Source organism: Diachasmimorpha longicaudata, chromosome 10 (genome assembly GCF_034640455.1).
Source record: "Diachasmimorpha longicaudata isolate KC_UGA_2023 chromosome 10, iyDiaLong2, whole genome shotgun sequence".
Classification (NCBI taxonomy): domain Eukaryota; kingdom Metazoa; phylum Arthropoda; class Insecta; order Hymenoptera; family Braconidae; genus Diachasmimorpha; species Diachasmimorpha longicaudata.
In genome coordinates, this window is record NC_087234.1 from 3093151 (window position 1) to 3113206 (window position 20056).

The 20056-nt window shown below is 39.2% G+C and overlaps 4 protein-coding genes and 1 long non-coding RNA gene across 8 annotated transcripts; 3 read left to right on the top strand and 2 right to left on the bottom strand.

Annotated features, from left to right (window-relative positions):
- Window positions 1-441: 441 nt before the first annotated feature.
- LOC135166986 (phosphotriesterase-related protein) lies at window positions 442-3688 on the top strand. Of its 3 annotated transcripts, XM_064129786.1 has the most exons (9): window positions 448-706; window positions 766-976; window positions 1215-1374; window positions 1542-1732; window positions 2062-2220; window positions 2295-2459; window positions 2725-2942; window positions 3035-3203; window positions 3283-3688. In XM_064129786.1, exons 2-8 carry the CDS (start codon window positions 952-954, stop codon window positions 3173-3175), a joined length of 1059 nt encoding a protein of 352 aa, XP_063985856.1. In that variant the 5' UTR covers window positions 448-706; window positions 766-951; the 3' UTR covers window positions 3176-3203; window positions 3283-3688. The 3 variants fall into 3 exon arrangements, with proteins under 3 accessions (XP_063985853.1, XP_063985856.1, XP_063985855.1); XM_064129783.1 differs by having other exon boundaries at window positions 442-706; window positions 3035-3688; XM_064129785.1 differs by having other exon boundaries at window positions 449-706; window positions 778-976; window positions 3035-3688.
- Window positions 3449-8615, bottom strand: LOC135166997 (uncharacterized). The gene is made up of 3 exons (XR_010299780.1): window positions 8475-8615; window positions 6617-6832; window positions 3449-5644 (listed from the first exon to the last, which is right to left on the bottom strand). It is a non-coding gene; the product is annotated as an uncharacterized LOC135166997 (long non-coding RNA).
- Window positions 5364-9817, top strand: LOC135166960 (protein toll-like). The gene is made up of 3 exons (XM_064129743.1): window positions 5364-5504; window positions 6160-7378; window positions 7579-9817. Exons 2-3 carry the CDS (start codon window positions 6189-6191, stop codon window positions 9470-9472), a joined length of 3084 nt encoding a protein of 1027 aa, XP_063985813.1. The 5' UTR covers window positions 5364-5504; window positions 6160-6188; the 3' UTR covers window positions 9473-9817.
- A 708-nt stretch (window positions 9818-10525) lies between these two features.
- On the top strand, window positions 10526-19710 carry LOC135166962 (piwi-like protein Siwi). 2 transcript variants are annotated; one of them, XM_064129745.1, is made up of 5 exons: window positions 10526-10667; window positions 11871-11998; window positions 12659-14080; window positions 16887-17289; window positions 17530-19710. In XM_064129745.1, the coding sequence occupies exons 2-5, from the start codon at window positions 11900-11902 to the stop codon at window positions 18174-18176; spliced, it is 2571 nt and encodes an 856-aa protein (XP_063985815.1). In that variant the 5' UTR covers window positions 10526-10667; window positions 11871-11899; the 3' UTR covers window positions 18177-19710. The 2 variants fall into 2 exon arrangements, with proteins under 2 accessions (XP_063985815.1, XP_063985816.1); XM_064129746.1 differs by having other exon boundaries at window positions 10632-10774.
- LOC135166966 (jerky protein homolog-like) lies at window positions 12220-16497 on the bottom strand. The gene is made up of 2 exons (XM_064129752.1): window positions 15197-16497; window positions 12220-15023 (listed from the first exon to the last, which is right to left on the bottom strand). Exons 1-2 carry the CDS (start codon window positions 16439-16441, stop codon window positions 14427-14429), a joined length of 1842 nt encoding a protein of 613 aa, XP_063985822.1. The 5' UTR covers window positions 16442-16497; the 3' UTR covers window positions 12220-14426.
- Window positions 19711-20056: the final 346 nt, after the last annotated feature.

A 20056-nucleotide genomic window follows, 5' to 3' on the forward strand; every position in this document is an offset into this window, starting at 1 on the left:
CCACCATGGTCTTAATCAGTTGGTGATTGAGAGAATGAATGAATGAAAGAGAATTATTGAAAAATATATATTTTCCACGTCCAACGATATTCGATTGTTGTCCTCATCAAATGAATGTTAATTAGTCATCATTTCATCTGCTGAACAATTTTTGAAGTTTATAAAATTAGTAGAAAGTCGATAGAAAAATTAATAAATATTGAATATAAATCATAAACAAAATTAAATTATTGTGTGATGACTACACGATCATTTTTTAATATTTTAAGATATTTTCGTTATTATCATAATCATTAAAATATATTGATTTATAATTTCCCAGGTGATACGTCTACATGTGCCCCTGTCCTGCGACAACTGGCCAATCCAATATTTCCGCATAAATAATTGGTGTCACTGTGTCAGCGATAAGGAGAAAGCCATATCAATAGTGGAAGGGGTTGATCATTGAACTCGTACTTTGACACTATCAAGTGCAGACACTAGTCTTCAACACAACTTCTCACGATTTCCTGTCCGAGAATTAAAACAAAAATCATCATAAACGAGAACCAAGTTTGACTAATTATGTTTATCGACTATGTTCTCTGTCGATGTCTATTCGACTGAAATTCATCTGGCGCATTAATCATCAGAGGACAACAACAGATGTCGAGGTGTTTTGAGAATTGGAAGGCAACCTGATACCTCCATAATTCTGAATGCGGTGAGTGATGACACCGTGATATATTATCATAATGTAAAGACACGAATGTTCGTTTATAGCCCCGATTTTAGATATGCACTGTGAGGCCAGACTTTATTATCTGCGGGAAACTGTGAATATTCTTGATCTTGCAATCGGGCGAATTGGAAGGTCATTAGCGCTGTGTTTTTGCTGATAACGATACTGTATCTCAGGAGTCAGACAATTTATACCATTTTGGGGGCAGACGTCACCAGGAATGTACAATGGCAGCTACTACTATAGAGACAGGTACTTTATTCGTTATTGTTTAATTGATAAAGCTAAATTACTAGAATATTAATTGGTAAAATATTCCTTTAGTTTGATAGAACTTTCAATAGGAAAAGTAAAAAATTCAATGAAAATGTTCGGTCTAAAAACTGAAATTACACTTTTAGGTAATTTGCGAGTGAAAAAAAATTGACGTTTCCTTTTAGTAATTTTTATTGAATAGTTCTCTTCATATATTTAATATTAAACATTGCAGTTCGAGGACCGGTGAAACTCTCCCAATTAGGGAGGACACTAACTCACGAACATCTAGCCCTGGATTTCCATGCATTTTACGTACCTCCACCGAAGGCCCTGGTCAATAATTTCCAGAAAAAAATTGCATTGAATAATGTCGGATACGTCAAGCAGTATCCGTAAGTCTTTTTCCATTGAATACGTACTTCACACTCGTCAGAAATTAATTTCCGGTCTAGTTGGATATTGTTCTAGTTTCTCACAGGGGGAGAAAAACTACTTTTCTGTCCTCCTGGCGACATATACCATTGTACACTCGTTACAAAATATTGTTGTTCCCCTCCAGATACAGCAGTCGCTACAACGTGAATTTCTACGACGAGGATGCGAGTAAAGCTGTCATAGAAGATGTCACGATTTATAAGAAGCATGGAGGTGGTACAATCGTGGACAACACTACTTGTGGTATCCAAAGGGACCTTTCTTTGATGAAGAAAATTAGTGACGACACTGGGGTTCATGTCATTGTCGGCACTGGTATGTACGGGGGGGAGAAGGGTGAAAAGTCCATTAACACAAACTCTAAAAATTAGGGTTCGTGCAAAATTGCGGTTTCAAGAAAATTATTCGGTAATTTTTGCTGAATGATTCTTCACGCGTAAATAAACGAAGAGAAAAATTCTTTAAAAATTACGTGGCTGTTCCGTAATTTTTAATGAAGACTGTCTTGACTGGCAGAGTACAGCACAGACATGTAAGTTTTAAAGAATTTTTCTCTCGGTGTTTTTTTTGCGTGCACCAGTGCACGGACGGTTTTGAAAAGTCATTATTGTCCATTACTTGAACTGAAAATTGTACTGTTCAAGGTTATTACGTGGAAGCCACGCAAACTCCGAGTACTCTAAAGTTAACCGAGGAGCAGATGCACGATGTCATGATGAAGGAACTGACCGAAGGATGCGCGGATTATCCTGAGATAAAAGCGGGATTTATAGGGGAGGTTGGAAGTTCATGGCCGATCACTGGTAATTGATTGTGAATTTTCGTTGTGATAGCGATAATGTAGAATAGATTCACAGCGGTCTTCCATAATTTTTAGATTTTGAAAAAACTGCAATTCGTGCAACAGCAACGGTCCAACGTCAGTTGGGCTGCCCTGTGACTTTTCACCCTGGGAGAAACCTTCAGGCGCCGTTTGACATCATGAATATTTATTTGGAAGCTGGTGGGGACCCGAAGAAGGCAATAATGTCTCATCTAGATCGTAAGGATGTCGAATTATCATTCGAAAAAAAATGAAATGATTGTATGAAATCCGAAACTGAGTAGACACTTCGTAGAGCTTAATTTAAAAACTTAACAATTTTTTTAGATATTTTTATTGAATTTAGAATCAACTTTATATTAGTTTTTGACTTATTGCATTGAACTGCTCATTTGATTTTTTTTCTATATAAATTTCCCTCCTCATAAAATTTCTGGTGGAAATTTACTAGCTCCAATTTTCCGTAACTACTTAATTACCTCAGGAACAATCAAAACCAAGGAAGGATTGCTGGAGTTTGCGAAATTGGGCTGCTACTGTCAATTCGATCTCTTCGGGATCGAGTGTTCGTACTATCAACTGGATGAATCCACTGAGATGCCTTCAGATGCTGAGCGTCTGAATAGGATCAAGTGGATTTACGATGAACGGTCTACTGACCAGCTTCTGATGAGTCACGACATTCACACCAAACATCGGCTAGTGCGTGGAGCTTCCGACAATTACGGCAGATTTATTAGTGCTTGACCCCTCAAGTCATTAATCCTCAACGACTCATATTTTTATTTTTACAGATAAATTTCGGAGGTCACGGATATTCTCATATTCTGATGAACGTCCTTCCCAGGATGTTGAACAGAGGATTCACCGCCAGAGACATCGATATGATCACTATCGAAAATCCGAGGGCCTGGCTCACGTGGGGAAATAATTAACTCATGCTGAGGATTTTTTATCATCTCTGTACGCAGAGAACAATTCCGTAAAAGTTACGTGGAAAAAAATGAAAATTATGTCTTAATAACCTTTTCCGTAATTCCAGAGCTAAAACGGTTAAGGAAAATTCTAGAGAATAACAACAGAATTTATACCTTCGACAATAAAGCTGGAGAGCGTGGCAATGGAAGGCAATAAACCATTGAAACTCTGCGTAAATTACCACCACAGCTTGTATCCTCATACATTGACTGGACTAATAGTTCCCGGAAAAAATTGTAAACATTATACGAAAAATAATTGAATAGATAAAAACATTCGCCAGAAATACCGAGAGATATCTTTACAAAATTTTATTGGTATAAATTTTTTGATTAATTTTTCTATAACAATTTTAAAAGACTAGAACATTGTTGATACTAAATCATGTGGAAAAATCGAATTCTATTGTCTTTTCCCATTAAATATTTTTTAACGAACATTTCAATAAAATCGTCTCTTTGGCGCCTCAATGTCGTCTGATAATTTCTCCCCACACGCATTTTCCATTGTACAAATACAAGTAGGTTAACGGGGCCTTAGGACGATAAGTTTGCGGTCTGTACTCAGCCGATCCCCAAGGCCAGACGAGCGGTGAATGACCCTAAACCCTCATAAACCATCAGCTATTGACCGAAAATCCCCTACCGACGGGCGGTCTCTTAGCCACCCGTAATTCACCACTGGGGGATTCCCCGAGGTCTATAATCACAACAAAATAACCCTGAACATTACATGAATGGAATGGCAATGTTATTCTTGCTGAATTAATCAGGGATGTGTCACGCGAACTTGTACATTTTCAATTGTCGTCTAATCAGGGCGATGATATTGGAGAGATCCTCTGATTGTTTTGATCAACTTTATTATCGTACATCGGCGATCTTCAGAGGTTACGACGTAGATGGCGATTAATCCATGGTTTACTCGTGATTTTTCTAGATTTTCAACAGCTTCTGCGATCTCAACATGTTGACCTATTACTAAGAAATACAGAACAGTTGGAATGAATTCCCTTTTTTTACTTCACATTGAAAAAATGGGTTCGATGACAGCAACCGAAATTACAAGTTTTTTCAATTGTTAGAAATCCAGACTCAGGCATTAGTGACTTTCCACTTACTAAAATAATTATAATATGACCAATCAATAGTAATTCAGGGCTCACCCCAGCAAAATTGAGAGGAAAATTCCGACATATCATTTCAATGATGAGGAAAGATATTTATTTCCCAAACAATATACCCTCAAAGCTATTGGATTTTGCCGATACATACATTTGTGTATATATTGCAATGTTTCCTCTCGCACTTATCATTCATCGCGTTGCATCATCAGTGCTTACTCAATCATAATTTACTATTGAGTAACAGTCACTCAAAGCCAAAGTGACCTATTCAAAATAGTTACAGAAAATTATATAATGAAGAGATAATCTGAACATATATCTTGCATTAGCCCGAACTATACTCAAATAAATAAAAGATACATATACATATGTTTATATCTATATACCCATATAAACATATGTCTATGTCTCATATAGAGTTTGCTATATATTCCTACCAAATTTGGAAACTATGTAGACTTTGCTCAGAGATATACGTCTGCTTAAAAAATGTTCCCCAATTCCTCCATTATCTTCCTATTTAAAGCCCAGCTTTACGATGATGGCGCCCATATTTTCTCCATTTTCTCACACTTAATGCATGTTAATTGATGTTCATTTGTCTCCGTTCCCTTGGATTTTTCAAATCCGTAATATTTCCCCTAGTTATCCTAATCTGCACATTGGACGCGCCACCACGTGCTCCTCCCCCCACATGCCCCACCAGCAGTTCCCGAATTTTCTGACAGTGGTGGGGAGTAGGAGGCCAGGTAAATACGTAACACTGCGAAAACTGTTTCGACGTCTGGAGTGAGGGAAATCGCCACAGACCTAATTCCAGGGAGTGGGGGTACTGGCCCAGGCCCCTTCTCCTATGACCGTAGTGCAGACCTTCACCAGTCGCTTCACTGGTGATTTGCTGATGTTCAGTGTTCAGTCAGCCTCAAGCTGTAGTAGTTTCATTCACGTAACGTCCTCCTGTAGTACCTCCACAACACTTTCAAACTTTCTCATTAGTGTTCAGTACGTTGATGTGTAGTGACGACTGCCAGTGGATGGCCTGTGCAGTTCTGCGAAAGTGAAGGAATTATTGGCGAACAGAGTCAACAGACATATGTTGATTTTTCTTATCATCGTCAACGGTATTTGGGAATAACGAACCTGAGTGCTTCAATAAGCCGGTGAGTAATTTCAAGTGAATGCCAGAAAATTGTTGTAACACGTTGCTCCCAACACATGTTTTTGAATGATCAAACTTGTGCTCTAACAAGCTAATAGTTGATTTCAACCAGTCCATACGCGATATCTTCTCCCATGGTCACTGCAAAGTCAATGAAATTGTATTATTTTATTGACATTATTTTTCTTTCCAAGTGGAATCATGAGTTAAAGACAAATTACTCCAGATTTTTTAATGAACAGTTAAGGCTCCGCCAGTACTCGCAATATTCGTTATCGATTGATTTCTCGATTGTTTCAATGCCTAAGTCATTTTATGGGCGGTAAAATGTAGAAGAAAACGCATGTTCACATAAAATCAGTGATTTTCAAGTGCTGATGGAAGAGCATACGATAAAGTAGATAGGATTACATACAGTTTTTTTTATGAGTATTAATTTCCTGCAATTTCACTGATAATTATGATAAAATGTTCCGTTGACGCCTCTCGTTACGATAAAATGATCTCTCGAGAGTAATTTTCAATTCCCACAATTGCTCGGTTATTCAGACCAGTTGGTATTTCGTTGATTTATTGATCGGAATCATTGTACGTTAATTAACTGGCGAACATCACTAGTAGAATCAATATAAAAGCTATTTTTCGTGTCATTTCAGAAACTGAAGTCTTGGATTACATAGTGATCATGTATCATCTCAAGTGGTACGTGATCTTAGCCCTAATGTCCTCGGCGATGGCTTTCCATTGTCCCCAGGGTATGGGCTGCGGGCCCTGCCAGCAACTTCCCCACAACATCTACGAGGTCCAATGCGAAACGAGTGATTTAAACTCAGACTTTACAGTTCGTTTCAAACCGGAAGAGTGGGTCAGGATAGAGTGTTACAATTCACCGAATTGGACCGAATTTCACCTGGGGACAATCCAGCAGCTTTTCCACGTCAATTCTATATCATTCAGGAAATGTGAACTACCGGAGCGCGAAAACCTGGGGGACATTGCTAAGCAAATTATGGCGAATCACATTGAAGACCTCATATTCCAGTCAATTGGAGATTTGACATCGTCATTAACAAGGGATACCCTGGCAGATTTTAAAAATATTAAAAGACTCACGCTGTCCAGCAATGGTTTGAAAAATGTCACTGCCGATCTCCTCCAGGATCTCAAGAATTTAACTGTCCTCAACCTACATCAGAATGATCTCCGCGATTTACCTCATGATTTTCTCAATTTACCCAATCTCAAGGCCATTGAACTAGGTGGTAATCACCTAGAAGTCATCGAGCCTGCAGCATTCGATAAATCAACCAAACTGGAGCTCCTGAATATCTGGAACAATCAAATCACGGAAATAAAAGCCAATAGTTTCGATAAACTCGAATCTCTCGTCTCCCTCGATCTCCACTCGAATAAATTGACTCAACTGCCAGAAAATATTTTCGCTAAATTGGGGAGTCTCCGAGTCATCAATTTATCGCAGAATAATTTCACTGGTGATTCACTGCCAGGTAATCTCTTCAGGAATAATAGTCTACTCGAAGTGGTGATTCTGTTCGAGAATAAACAAAATATAACGACTCTCCCGTCCAAGTGGTTTGCAAATTTGAAGGACCTGACAATGATTAAGATGAGGAGGAATGGACTAATTCGTCTGCCGGAGGATTTATTCGCTGGTGCAAGTGCCCTGAGGAATTTGAGTATGGAGAGGAACTACATTGAAGCGATACCACGTAATCTGTTCAACGACTGCAAAAATCTTTCCACTATTGACCTCAGCTTCAATGAAATCAAGGAATTGCCGGATAGAGTGTTCGGAGCACTGAAGAAATTGGAACATCTGGATTTGTCGAAGAATCACATCACGAGCATCACACAGTGAGTTATTGTACTTTTTTTAATTCAAAGGACTGATGCAATAAAAAATATTAGATATCTATTTTTTTAAAGAATTAAAAGAAAATGAAGTTCTAAACGATTGAAGAAACGCGTGTCGTTGTCTATGACGCCATAAATCCATCATTTTATTATATTTTTATATTTTTTCAATAAATCCAACTTCTCTCTTCAATTTTCAGAGAAATGTTTGCCGGTCTATCAGCCCTGAAAATTCTGAACCTAGAGCGCAACGGTCTGACGACGATTCACCCCTACGGACTGACTCCCCTCGACAGTCTCCAGATTGTAAAATTCTCCTTCAATCAGCTAACCCTGAAGACCCCTAACATGATATTCGATGAGGAATTCGGCCTCCGCTCTCCGTTCGTCAGCTCCATCGACAAGATAGAAGAGCTGCACCTGTCCCACAACAACATCTCGGACATATTCGGTGACTGGATCTTCTCGCGAACCCTAAGAATCCTCGACCTGAGTCACAACAATTTTAGGTTCCTCCAGGAGCCTGATTTTAAATTTGTCTCTGAGAACATCGATGTCAATCTCTCTTCAAATAAAATCGAGCGACTGATGCTCCACACAGTAGAGCTAGTCTTCCAGGTGGCGGAGCACAAGAGTAATCTCGCGATCTCGATAGAGGACAATCCGATCATCTGTGACTGCAATGTCTACGATTTGCTTCGCTATGGTGAGGGAAGAATGGATCAAAGTGTTCGCGACCAGTTCACCCTGAGGATGGATAACTTGAGGTGCCACGGGCCATCTCGCCTGAAGGACACGCCCTTGAAAGATCTGGACTCGACGTCATTCAAGTGTTTGGTGGATCGTCCAGTGATTTACGACGCCCTTTGCCCAAATGACTGCAGCTGTTGGGTGAAACCAGAGAATCGAGGCTATTTAGTCGACTGCTTCAACAGAAACCTGACGGTCGCACCTGGGGAACTAAAAAGTCCCCAAGGACTTCACACTGAGCTGAATCTAACGAACAACTTGCTAACGTCTGCGCCCTCGATGAGCCAGCCAGGATACAGTGCAGTCACAGTGCTCGATTTGTCTGGAAATAGAATAACTCATTTACCTGTCAGTGGAGTGTCTCCGACACTCGAAGTTCTGTTCCTACAGGATAATCAACTGAAGAGTTTGGACAGCGAAGTCTTGGAGGTGCTGTCGAGTTCCAAGATGTTGAAGAACTTGACTCTTCACGGAAATCCCTGGATAGCTGACTGCGACTCCCGAGATTTCCTCAGTTTTATTCAGACCAAAGGGACGACTATTCTCGAGCTGAAAAACGTCACCTTCGAATCCTCTGACGCGCCGATCTTCAATATGACCCCAGAGATGCTCTGCCCACCCTCATTTATTAGCTGGATGATGGGCGTTTGCATTGGTGTTGCAGTACTGGGGGTTATTCTCGGCATCCTGGCAGCTCTTTATTATCGCTATCAACATAATATCAAAGTCTGGCTGTATGCCAAGAGCTGGTGCTTGTGGTTTGTCAGTGAAAATGAGCTGGATAAGGACAAATTATACGATGCATTCATTAGTTATTCTCACAAGGACGAAAATTTTGTTGTAAATAATTTAGTAGGGAAGTTGGAGAGTGGTGCAATGGGGGATAATAAGCCCTTCAAATTGTGCGTACATTATCGGGATTGGAAGGCTGGTGAGTGGATACCAGCTCAGATTGCTCATTCTGTCGGTGAATCGAGGCGCACAATCGTGGTTTTATCACCAAATTTCTTGGAAAGTGTATGGGGTAAAATGGAGTTCAGAACAGCCCATACGCAGGCACTCAACGAGGGTAGGGCGAGAGTTATTGTTATACTTTATGGAGACATTGGACCGATTGAGCAGCTTGAACCTGAGCTCAAGGCTTACTTGAGTATGAATACTTATATTAAATGGGGAGATCCCTGGTTCTGGGATAAACTGAGGTATGCTCTACCTCATACCAAGGAAATCCTCAAGATGAAGAAAAAGCCTTCCATCTTCGAGACCCACCAGCCTGTCTTACAGATTATCAATGAAAAGGGAAAACACCCCATTGACACGATAAACTCGAAAATTTTGGTGTGATGATTAGCAGCCACTTTTCCATCACTCTTCATCCTTGGGGGGAGAAGGAGTCGATTTGTACAAGTTTTTAATCTTTTCTCAATATATCGACTGATAAGGCAGACTGATAATTCGACGATTTAGGCGATAGGAGGCAGGGGTCAAGATTATCACAGAATAAATTTAGTTTTCCTGCTTGACTCAATTATTACTCAATATGTCAAGTATCCTGCGGTATCCATAATGGAGTGTGCAATCTAAGCCATGACACTGTGATATATTTCTTCATTTTTTTTATCATCTATGTATTCAATTGGTGATTCGCATTTTGTATATCGTATCGAATAAATTGTATTGTAAGGACCACTCTAGAGTATTAATTCATTCATTCATTACTATTTTAAACAATCATTACTGTAGGAATTTCCCAACTTGAAGGGGAATTTTTGCATATGTCCACTTCGCATTTTTCAGATATACAAACGTTTGTAAAATAAGACACGTTTTTTAATTGGAAAACTAATCCTTAGAAGCTCTTTTTTATTGAAATCTTTATGAAAAAATACGTAGTTGCTAAACCTCGTGTCAGAACGGGAGAAATAATTTTTTTGTTATCTGGTAGATCTGGTTGCAGAGGGTCATGTGATCATTAATCAGGAACATAAATAAGCTGGTGAAATAATGATTTTATTAGAATCAGATATACTCACCAGTCTATAGTAACAATAAATGAAAGGTAGCAATTGGATTTGGGAACTATGAGATAATTATTTTGGCTGCAATCTGGAATGGCAGTTTGAGGTTATGTAGCGATCGTCAGATGATTCCAATCGGGCCTTGCTACATCAAAATAAGTCATGGACATGTACTTAAACGAATCTGGAGACGTAGATTGTCACTTCTGATGATTTTTTATGAAATGCCCCAAAAAGAAATTAATTCAATATTGTTCTCCTCTTTCGGGTTATGACTGTTGGATTAAAAAATATTGGGCTTCACCAATGACTCGTGAGATGTTCACGAGGTTCGCCGGGGTCCCCCGACGATTGCCGATTCTGGTGCACCGCGTCGCCGCCCGGCATTCGCGGTTCTTCTCATAATCCCTTGGGTCTTCTACAGGGAGAGTACAAGAGAGATTGATATTCCCAACTTTTGAGAGGGAATAAGGCAGCAATTTTCAATAATTTATCCCGGATACTTCGTCTAGGATTTCCTGGTGAGTTTCCCACAAAAACACAGTCACGATCGTCACAATTTTGGAATAAAAAAAAGTGTGGAAGTGATTATTATCGGGTGAATTTCCCAACTTCCGGAAACCTCTGCGTAAGTCTCTTTCGTCCTCTTTTCCAATTTTTCTCATCTTTTTTTTGTCCAAAAAAACGATCAAACCCGAGGGATCACACGTGAGCAGAGAAATTAGTTACAAAAAATTATTTTTCTCCTTTTTTTTAAAATTTTTCGCGAGTGAACAATTCTCGACAAAAATCTACACACGAGGCGTCCTTCCCTTGGTCTCTATTTTTTTCATTGCTGCCTGAATTGGTGATTCCTTTAATGATAATGGAAGGTGAATAAAACTTCTCCGACTTTGATCAACGAATTTTCGTTCTCAACCCATCCAAATTTGTGCTTCAATTTCGAGAATTGTGTCGGTGTGTCCAAGCCCCAGTCCCTCCACAATTTGTTTTTAACAGAAAAATATTTCAATAACTTAAGGATAAATCAAAGACAGTTTCGAGTTCAGTCGCATTGATTTTTAGGGGAAATTGCCATCAATTTCCACTCAAATATTGTTTCAGTAATTTGGAGAGAATTCAGATCACACTACGTGGATTATTTTTCCTTTGTTCTCACACCCAGTACGACTCATCGAGACTTGGACGCATCTTGTGAATTTCTTGGAATGCTGGGTAGACTGTAAACACGGAACTCGAGACTGCTATATAATATTCGTGTGTAAAAGCCCAAAACGACGTTAGATTTGTAATTACTGGATAAAAGCTTCAGAATCTTTGAAAATTACGCTGCACTCATGCTTATGTACATCCAATTATTAACCAAGAAGTTCACAAAATGCACTAAATATGGGCTTCGATTTCTATCTAGAGAGAAACAATTTATTTTCATCGAGAAAGTTAAAGATTTTTGTTTTGATGAGGGCACGTCCGGACGAGTTGGGACTGAGAAATATCAACAGTGCCACCCAATTTCCAGTCAGGGTTATCAAAAGAATTTGTAAACATCTTGAGGGGAAAATATTAATCGTAGAATAAGATGAAAATTTGGAGCAGGTCATGTTCCCACAGTTCGACTAATAAATGTCGGAATAATGGCCATTAATCAGGGGTCAAATCTTAAACTTTGTTACAACAAAAATCAGCACTTTTCAATCAAGACTTCTAAATTCTCATTTTTTAAGGAAAATCCCGAGATCTAGGAGCACACAAAATGTCAGACCGGACACCAGCAGGAAGGAGTGCCGGCCGGTCTAGAGGGACTTCCCCTCAACCCCAAGGTGCCTGGGGTCAACGTCAGCCTGCTAGGCCGGTAAGAAAAAATCTGGCGCCCAAAAACCCCTTCTCCCCCAGCCTCACAAACAAGGCTAAGGAAACAGCGGAAATATGACACGTAAAACAGATAAAAACAAAAAAAGAAAACCCCGACAAAAACCAGCAGGCACATCAGTAAAATCATAAATCCTTCCTCAAATGTTAATTATTCCCTTAAGTGTTCAAGAAGTCTTCTAGGTAATTGATAAATAGCTTGACTCAATTTCCCAGTAATTTGTATTTTAACAAGAAATCCTCTGAAGACGTTATTACTATCGAGATAAAAACTATAGACTCCTGACACATCAGGCTTTTGTAGCTCTACGATATTCATTACCTTTCAATATTATTATTATTATTATTATTATTATTATTATTCTTTTAATTCACAAATGTATTTTAAACGCACCAAATAACCATTACAACTAGAAATAAAATAAATTGGGTTCGTATTTATGGCGAGAGTCGCCTCGAGAATGGGGCCTCAGGGGTCTATACTTTTCAATCCAATAGTAATGAATTAATCAAACAATTAACTTATTTAATTTTACCCCTTCACTCTAACTAAAAAAATTAATCCTTTCCCTCGAATAAAATGAATCATCAAGTTCACCCTCACTATCTTCTTCCAAATTCCTCGTCAATAAAAATCTTCCAGACGGTTGGACGTTCTGTGAGAGCACCAGCCCCCCCACAAGCAGGTCCATCCCACGGTGAAGGGCATTCAGCTCTTCCGCCCCTCGAGCAGGTGGGACCTGGTGGTGACGCTGGTGGTGGCCTAGGAAGAGGCGCCATGCGAGGCAGATCTGCGATTAACTCTGAGATCCTGATGACTCGACCCGAGGGAGTAACTAACAAGAGAGGTGTCACAGGTGTATCTCTTCAGCTCACAGCCAACTACTTCAAGATAAACTCAAAGGCTGATTGGTGTCTGTACCAGTATCGAGTGGATTTCGCCCCCGAGGAGGAGCGCACGGTTGTCAAAAAAGGTCTCCTTCGTCTCCACAGAGAAAGACTTGGCTGTTATATTTTCGACGGAACTGTTATGTATAATGCCAACAGGTTGATGGCTCCGAATGATCCACCACTGGAGTTGTTTAGTGAGCGTAAAGGGGACGGTGAAAAAATCCGAATTACGATTAGACTGGTGGGTGACATGGTGAAGGGGGATCCCCACTATCTCCAATTCTACAATATTCTAACGAGAAAGTCCCTGGAGCACCTCCAGCTGCAGCTGGTGGGGAGGAATTATTTCGATCCACATGCCAGTGTGGTTGTCAGGGACTTTAAATTCGCAGTGTGGCCTGGATACATCACTTCAATTCGCCAACATGAGCACGATGTCCTTATGTGCGCAGAAATAAATCACAAGGTCATGAGACACGAGACGCTATACGACATTCTGGTGTCGGTGCAGCAGAGAGCCGGTGGAAACTTTCAAAATGCTTACAAAGCTGAAGTCGTGGGGCTCACGGTTCTTACTGATTACAATAATAACACGTATCGAATTGATGACGTGGACTTTAGTGTCAACCCCAGATCAACTTTTCACCTGAGGAAGGAGGACAGAGATGTCAGTTACAAGGATTATTATGGTGTTAAGTATAATATTCCCATTCGTAATGAGACACAACCGTTGCTGGTGACACGCTCTTCAGGTCGTGATCGTCGTGCTGGACAGGCTGAGATGGTTTATCTGGTTCCTGAGCTATGCAAAGCAACAGGACTCACTGACGCAATGAGGACTAACTTTCAGTTAATGAACGCTCTCAATCAGCACACCAGGGTGACACCTGACAAGAGAATCGAAAAACTGTTGGCGTTCAACAGGAGATTGCACTCTGAGCCACTTGTGCAGAAAGAATTCAGAGATTGGAATTTGTCTCTGGAGCGGGATCTTGTCAAAGTTCCTGGTAGATTGCTGCCGACTGAGAAGATATACTTCGGTGACAATCAACAAGTTGATCCGGGGAATATGGGAGATTGGACACCAAAGATTCGGGATAGCCATCTTGCTGTGACAACTTTACTGTCCCAATGGGTCGTTATCGTGCCTGATAGACATTCCAGGGATACCAGGGTGAGTACTTTGATTTTTCATAAAACCGTAGAAAACCATAGATTTAATGACAGGAATATGTCCATAATTTTACAAACTAATTAATAATACTATTTACAGTCATCTGAGATAAGCTCTTTATCTTATCTCAAGTCTTCAGCTCAACAAATATTTCCATAAATCTCATTAATAAAAATTTTCAATTTTGGTGTCTCAAAAATCTTAGAAAATTACATTGTCCACATCAAATATTTTTTCTTCATTCTAACATGTGAAAAATTGAAATTTTACGCACACGTAGACTTCAATGACTTTTTCACCGAGCCCGAGAAAGAACTATTATTCATAATTAATAGTAATGAGATGTTTATTTCTCACACATGCTGAATTGACAGTCATCGTCCTCTTCAATAGCAACAAAATCGAATGGTGGATGTTCATAAATTTCCTCAGGTACAACTTCCTTTCTAGAAGATTGCATTTTCTTTTCTGAAATTATGCCCTCGCGAATAGCGATTAAGGCCAGTCGGTGCTCTTTCGAATAATGAGGATTTGTAGAGCAATAATTAATGACGTTGTTGAGACTGGCGAGTGCCTCTGCGAGAATTGGTTTTGGTGTCTCAGGGGGTGGGTCAGGGGTATTCTCAATCTGCTGATGGGCCTCATTCTCCTCCATGATGATCTGAACAATTTCATCCTCATCTAGGCACTCGTCCTCGGTGAGTTTTGTTATCGGATACAGCCACTTCTCAATATCGATGAAATTGACACTGCGATAATCGTTAGTTCGGTTCAGTGCATCGCAAAATTCTCGTATAAGGGATATTTCCTTCTGCTGGAATGGATCATCCGAAATATCTGATGTCCCGATCCCTTCCAGTTTTATCTGAAATTCGGGAGAATTTTCCTCGAGTTTCACTGGATTTTGAGGGGGAGAAATGACGTCCGGGATCTGGGGCCAGAGCTGCAAAATAATAGAAACTTTAATTTGTTGATTACTCCCGTATTAGTTTATCGGTTTATTCTATTCATTTATTTAATTTTCAACAATTTAATCATCAGAAAGCTATAAGGCTCCTGAACTGCCTCAGCAACTCCTCGCTAATGAAACTCGTTTCTTAACGCCAAACCACTCACCGGTTTCCAAGACTTGAGAATTACATCATCCGATAATTTATTCCAGCTATTAGCAAGCCAGAATATAACCTCCCTAATAGTAAGATTCTTCATGGCTTCATCCAATGACACCCCAACACTCAGATTATTCATAATATATTTGATGAGCTGTTGTCGATACGAAACCTTGAGATTTCTCAGCCAAGTCTTATCAAAAGGTTGTAACAAAATGGTAGCATTATGGGGTAAAAATTCCACCCTGATGTCCTGGCTCTTCATTTCAGGTGGTAATGACAGACAATTTTCCATGAATAAAATAGCCCTGGGAGGTATGCCTCTGCAGATTAACATTTCCTTGACAGTCGGACAGAATTCATCATGGAACCAGTCCATAAATATTCTACCAGTCATGTAGGAACTCATCTGATTTCTGTAGGAGATTGGGAGTTGTGTGAGATTTTTAATGGCCCTGGGTTTTGGAAATTTTCCCACAAGCACTAGAGGAATTTTACAACTACCAGAGACATTGCTGCACGCCAACAATGTTATTCTCTCTTTCACTTGCTTCAGGGGCTGGCCCTCGGGTGCCCATTTCACATTCATGACGAGATCTGGCAGCTGTCGATAGTTGAGGCCAATGAGATCGCAGAAGAAGATCTGGTCGGACGTCAATCCCTCTGTCTCAATTATGGTGGTCAACTTGCCTCGGAAATTGTTCCCAATCTTCTCCTCCTCGTGTGTTTGCTGAGGGCTCAATGTATCAGCACTTGTAGATGAATTTTGTGTGGTAAACTTCACGCCATAACGTCTCTGCCATTTTGTTAACCATCCTTGACTTGCTGTGAATGTCTGAGCAATTGCCATTTTATTGCGAAAGACAAGAGCCTGTATTTTGGCACTGGTACCAGTGAAGGTACATCCAGCTGCATTTCTTTCCCTGTGCCACAACCACATTGCTTTGTCTATTAACTCGTGGACTGGCTTTCTCAGCCTCTTCTTGGCAGCTGGTATCACTCCATTGTGCTCTGTCGCCCATTTTTGGAGGGCCTTTTCGTTTTTTATCCAACCGTCGACGGTAGACGAGTGGACACCAAATTCCTTGGCAACATTGTGACGAGGACAACCCTGTTTTACTTTCTGGAGGGCTTTTAGTTTTTCGTGCACCTTCACCGATGTATTTTTACGCTTTTTAACGGGGATATCTGACTCTGGGGATTGAGGGGTCGGGGAGTTCGGTTGTAATGGAGATATTGGAGGGTCTGACATGGCGTCACGGTTAGGTTTCACGAATACTTGAGGAGACTGCCTGTTGGTTGTGGGATATAATGGGCTGATGACGTCGGCGCAGACTTGCTGCTCATGACGTTATAGGAGAGTGGGGGAGTCTGGTAATGCGCGATAAACATGTGACACGTATTAGAGAGACATAGGAAATACCTGTGAAGAAATAATTGATCCTCTCTGGTGTGGATTATGTATTTTTTTTTAATGGAATAATGAGAAAACTGCAAACAATACTTTTGAATATTTTTGTAGTTCTTCTACAAAAGGTCTTCTTCAAGGGAATCCCCATTTTATTTAATAAAAAAATTTACATAGAGATTTTGAGTTAATTTCATGAGATAGACATTGATTGCAAAGATGTGAATGACAATTACAGAATTTTATTTAATAATAAATGTATTTTATTAATTTTATTTTTATTGTTCAGAACTTCTGTGAAGCCATTTGTCGAAGTATCAAAAACTTCAATGCCCGAGAACCTGAGTACGTTGAAATTCGTAACGACAGAACTGAGTCGTACACAATGTGCATCGAACAGGTCTTGAGCAGGATAAGTCCTCAACTCGTAATGTGCATACTCCCTAGAAATCGTGCAGACACATATGCAGCCATTAAGAAAAAATGCTGCATTGACAGACCGATTCCAAGTCAAGTTGTTACTGCTCGTTGCTTCAAACCCCAGGGAATGATGTCAATTGCAACTAAAGTTGCTATTCAACTGAATTGCAAAATTGGAGGAATCCCCTGGACTGTTCATATTCCCCTGACTGGCTTAATGGTTGTGGGGTATGATGTGTGCCATGACACCAACAAGAGAGGAACAGATTTCGGTGAGTTATGGCAGCCAAAATTTGTTTATTATTTTCAAAATATCAATTTTAATCGTTATGTTACGTATTAAAATTGTTATGAAAAATATAAAAGTTCGAGAACTCATACTCAACGGAAGTTCTTTAGCGGCTAGCAGTTTTCACATAAAATTTAGTGATTTGTCCATAACATTTTGAATTTTTAATGAGGGACATTCATGAGAGTAGGAAACTCAACTCTTCCTCTAAAATACTTTCCAGGAGCGATTGTAGCCTCACTGGATAGGAAGCTGTCTCGCTACTTCTCAGCAGCATCAGCTCACACAACAGGTGAAGAGCTCTCCAATTACTTGGCTGTGAACGTAACGAAAGCTCTGCACTGCTACCAGGAGCTGAACAAGGCCCTTCCAACTCATATTCTAATCTACCGAGATGGTGTCGGTGAGGGACAGATTCCCTTTGTCGTCGATCACGAGGTGCAGCACGTGAAAAATGCAATATCCAAGTTTTACGCAAATCCAGCCCAAGTGAAGTTAAGCTATATTCTGGTCACCAAGAGGATCAACACGAGAATCTTCCAGGGGAAGAGGAATCCAACACCAGGAACAGTCGTTGATGATGTTATCACTAATCCTTGGAAGTACGATTTCTTCCTGATATCACAGTCTGTTAAGCAGGGAACTGTATCACCCACATCGTACTCCGTAATCTACGATACGACTGGACTCTCACCGGATAAAATACAGTTGCTCACGTACAAGCTGACGCATCTCTATTTCAATTGCAGCAACACCATGAGGGTGCCAGCTCCTGTTCAATTTGCTCACAAATTGGCGTTCCTAGTTTCACAGTCCATTCATACGGCACCTGGAGATCGCAATCTCCAGAAACTTCTTTATTTCCTGTAAGGTAAACCATGAGTCGGTGCTACGAGGAGGTTGCATTAGAAAAGACAGGAGGAGGAGAGAAGCAGAAAAATATTTGCTTGCTTCACAATATATTTTTTTTATTCAGAATTGAACCTGATGAATGGGGGAATGTGAAGATGCTAAAATGGTATTCGAAATGAGTGGGAGTTACGATACGAAAATTTGGGGGGTTTGAAAATTTGTTTTCATCACTTTATCGAATTATGTCATTTTCATTTGATGAACTTTGGTAATTTTTTTTTCTTGGTAATGACATGAAGTTTTTTTTGCAACAAATTATGCATTTAATAATGTAATTATTCATCTAATAATTCTTTTGTTGAAAGAATGAACGTTAGTGAAGTAGTTAAAAGGAAAAGATTTGATATTTCATGGCCTAATGTGCAATCGCAAAATGAATAATTTGATGTTTACGAACTTGCACATTTGTCGGTTAACTTTTTTCAATTTATTGATGAAGCATTGCAAGCATGAAGACATTTATTTTTATACCGAATCATGAATTGATATACACATTTCTCGTTAAATTCGATGAAGTGATAAAAATGAAGACATTCGACATTTCATTTCTGTAATTATGGAACTTGGAAAATTCATTATTTCATTGACTGATTCCACACATGCTCGATGTACTTATTATTTTTGATTGTGCTTGAAAATGGAGTATCACTCCTTAGCATTTATTCACAAGGAATTTATTTTTTATTTTTTTTATTCACAAATATTTCCTTTGTTGGAGACTTTTTTCATCTATTTTTTTAACCCCTCTGAGCTATTCCCCTTGCATCAGTGCTAAGATTATTCCTCAGGTATTCCGTAGAATATTAAATTCGACTCTTGGTTAGTTTTAATTTTATTTCTCACTATTTTTTCATAGTTAAATTATGAATTAACGTTTTGGAAATTTTTCCTGTTCCAAAACCATCGAAGATATATTTTCATCGATCGGTGAAACAAAAATGTATAAAAATCGTATAAATATTGATAGGAATTAAAATTCCCATTCGTCAGGACGTAATGGGAGGTTGATTAGTGACAGAAAATAATGATTTCAGACAAAAAGACGAGTTCATTTTGAACAATGAATATTAAGCTACGTCTGATATCAGAAGCAAATAACGATAGAGTTTATATTCAAGAGAACAAGTATTCAGATTTGCATGAAATGGAATTGAAGGATGAACAGGGTTCATTAAATTAATCATTATGTTTAATATTATTCAAATGTTTATCAAGAGCGTTAAAAAGGGAACACATTGTGATGTTTTCGAGCTATTGTCAGATATTACTTCAGAAGTAATTCTACAATTATTTTCTTGGCTAGCTTATATCTGTATGTTCTGCATTCCAAAGAATAAATAATATGCGTTGAGTACTTAGTAAAGTAGCTGGCACTAGCCATTTTTTTCATAATTTTTTATATTCTACAATATATGTTGAAAAAATAATGCGCAGGGTTGAATATTGAAAATATACTGTGTTTATTAGAGGTAAATAAAAATACAAAATTTAACATTTTCTTTTTATTCCATCACTTTAATGAGCTTCTCAGCCTTTGTAGCACCAGATCTCATACTCAATTTTTTATCTGATGGCATTAATTGGGGAGATGTTATCCCAAAATATTAGATCATCTTTTGCGATTAATTTATCAAATTCTCACAGACTATTCTCAATTATTCGTGGCACGTGTAACATTCAACAGACTTTAACCAATTACTTATGATCAAGACCACACACGGCGTCAAAAAATTAGTTAAAAATTAAAATTACATGGGAGAACAGGGTAGTATGGGCACTTCTATTTAAATTAGTGTAGTGACCATTAAAAGTGATGTCTTTCTCGCATCACAGAGTGA

Coding starts and splice junctions, on each gene's coding strand:
- LOC135166962 (XM_064129745.1), top strand. CDS start 11,900: ATGTCAGACCGGACACCAGCAGGAAGGAGTGCCGGCCGGTCTAGAGGG. Junction 11,999..12,658: donor AACGTCAGCCTGCTAGGCCG/GTAAGAAAAAAT, acceptor AAAATCTTCCAG/ACGGTTGGACGTTCTGTGAG. Junction 17,290..17,529: donor CAAGAGAGGAACAGATTTCG/GTGAGTTATGGC, acceptor AATACTTTCCAG/GAGCGATTGTAGCCTCACTG.
- LOC135166960 (XM_064129743.1), top strand. CDS start 6,189: ATGTATCATCTCAAGTGGTACGTGATCTTAGCCCTAATGTCCTCGGCG. Junction 7,379..7,578: donor CACATCACGAGCATCACACA/GTGAGTTATTGT, acceptor TTCAATTTTCAG/AGAAATGTTTGCCGGTCTAT.
- LOC135166966 (XM_064129752.1), bottom strand. CDS start 16,441: ATGTCAGACCCTCCAATATCTCCATTACAACCGAACTCCCCGACCCCT. Junction 15,024..15,196: donor TTCTCAAGTCTTGGAAACCG/GTGAGTGGTTTG, acceptor ATTATTTTGCAG/CTCTGGCCCCAGATCCCGGA.
- LOC135166986 (XM_064129783.1), top strand. CDS start 952: ATGGCAGCTACTACTATAGAGACAG. Junction 977..1,214: donor AGCTACTACTATAGAGACAG/GTACTTTATTCG, acceptor TAAACATTGCAG/TTCGAGGACCGGTGAAACTC. Junction 2,460..2,724: donor AATAATGTCTCATCTAGATC/GTAAGGATGTCG, acceptor TAATTACCTCAG/GAACAATCAAAACCAAGGAA.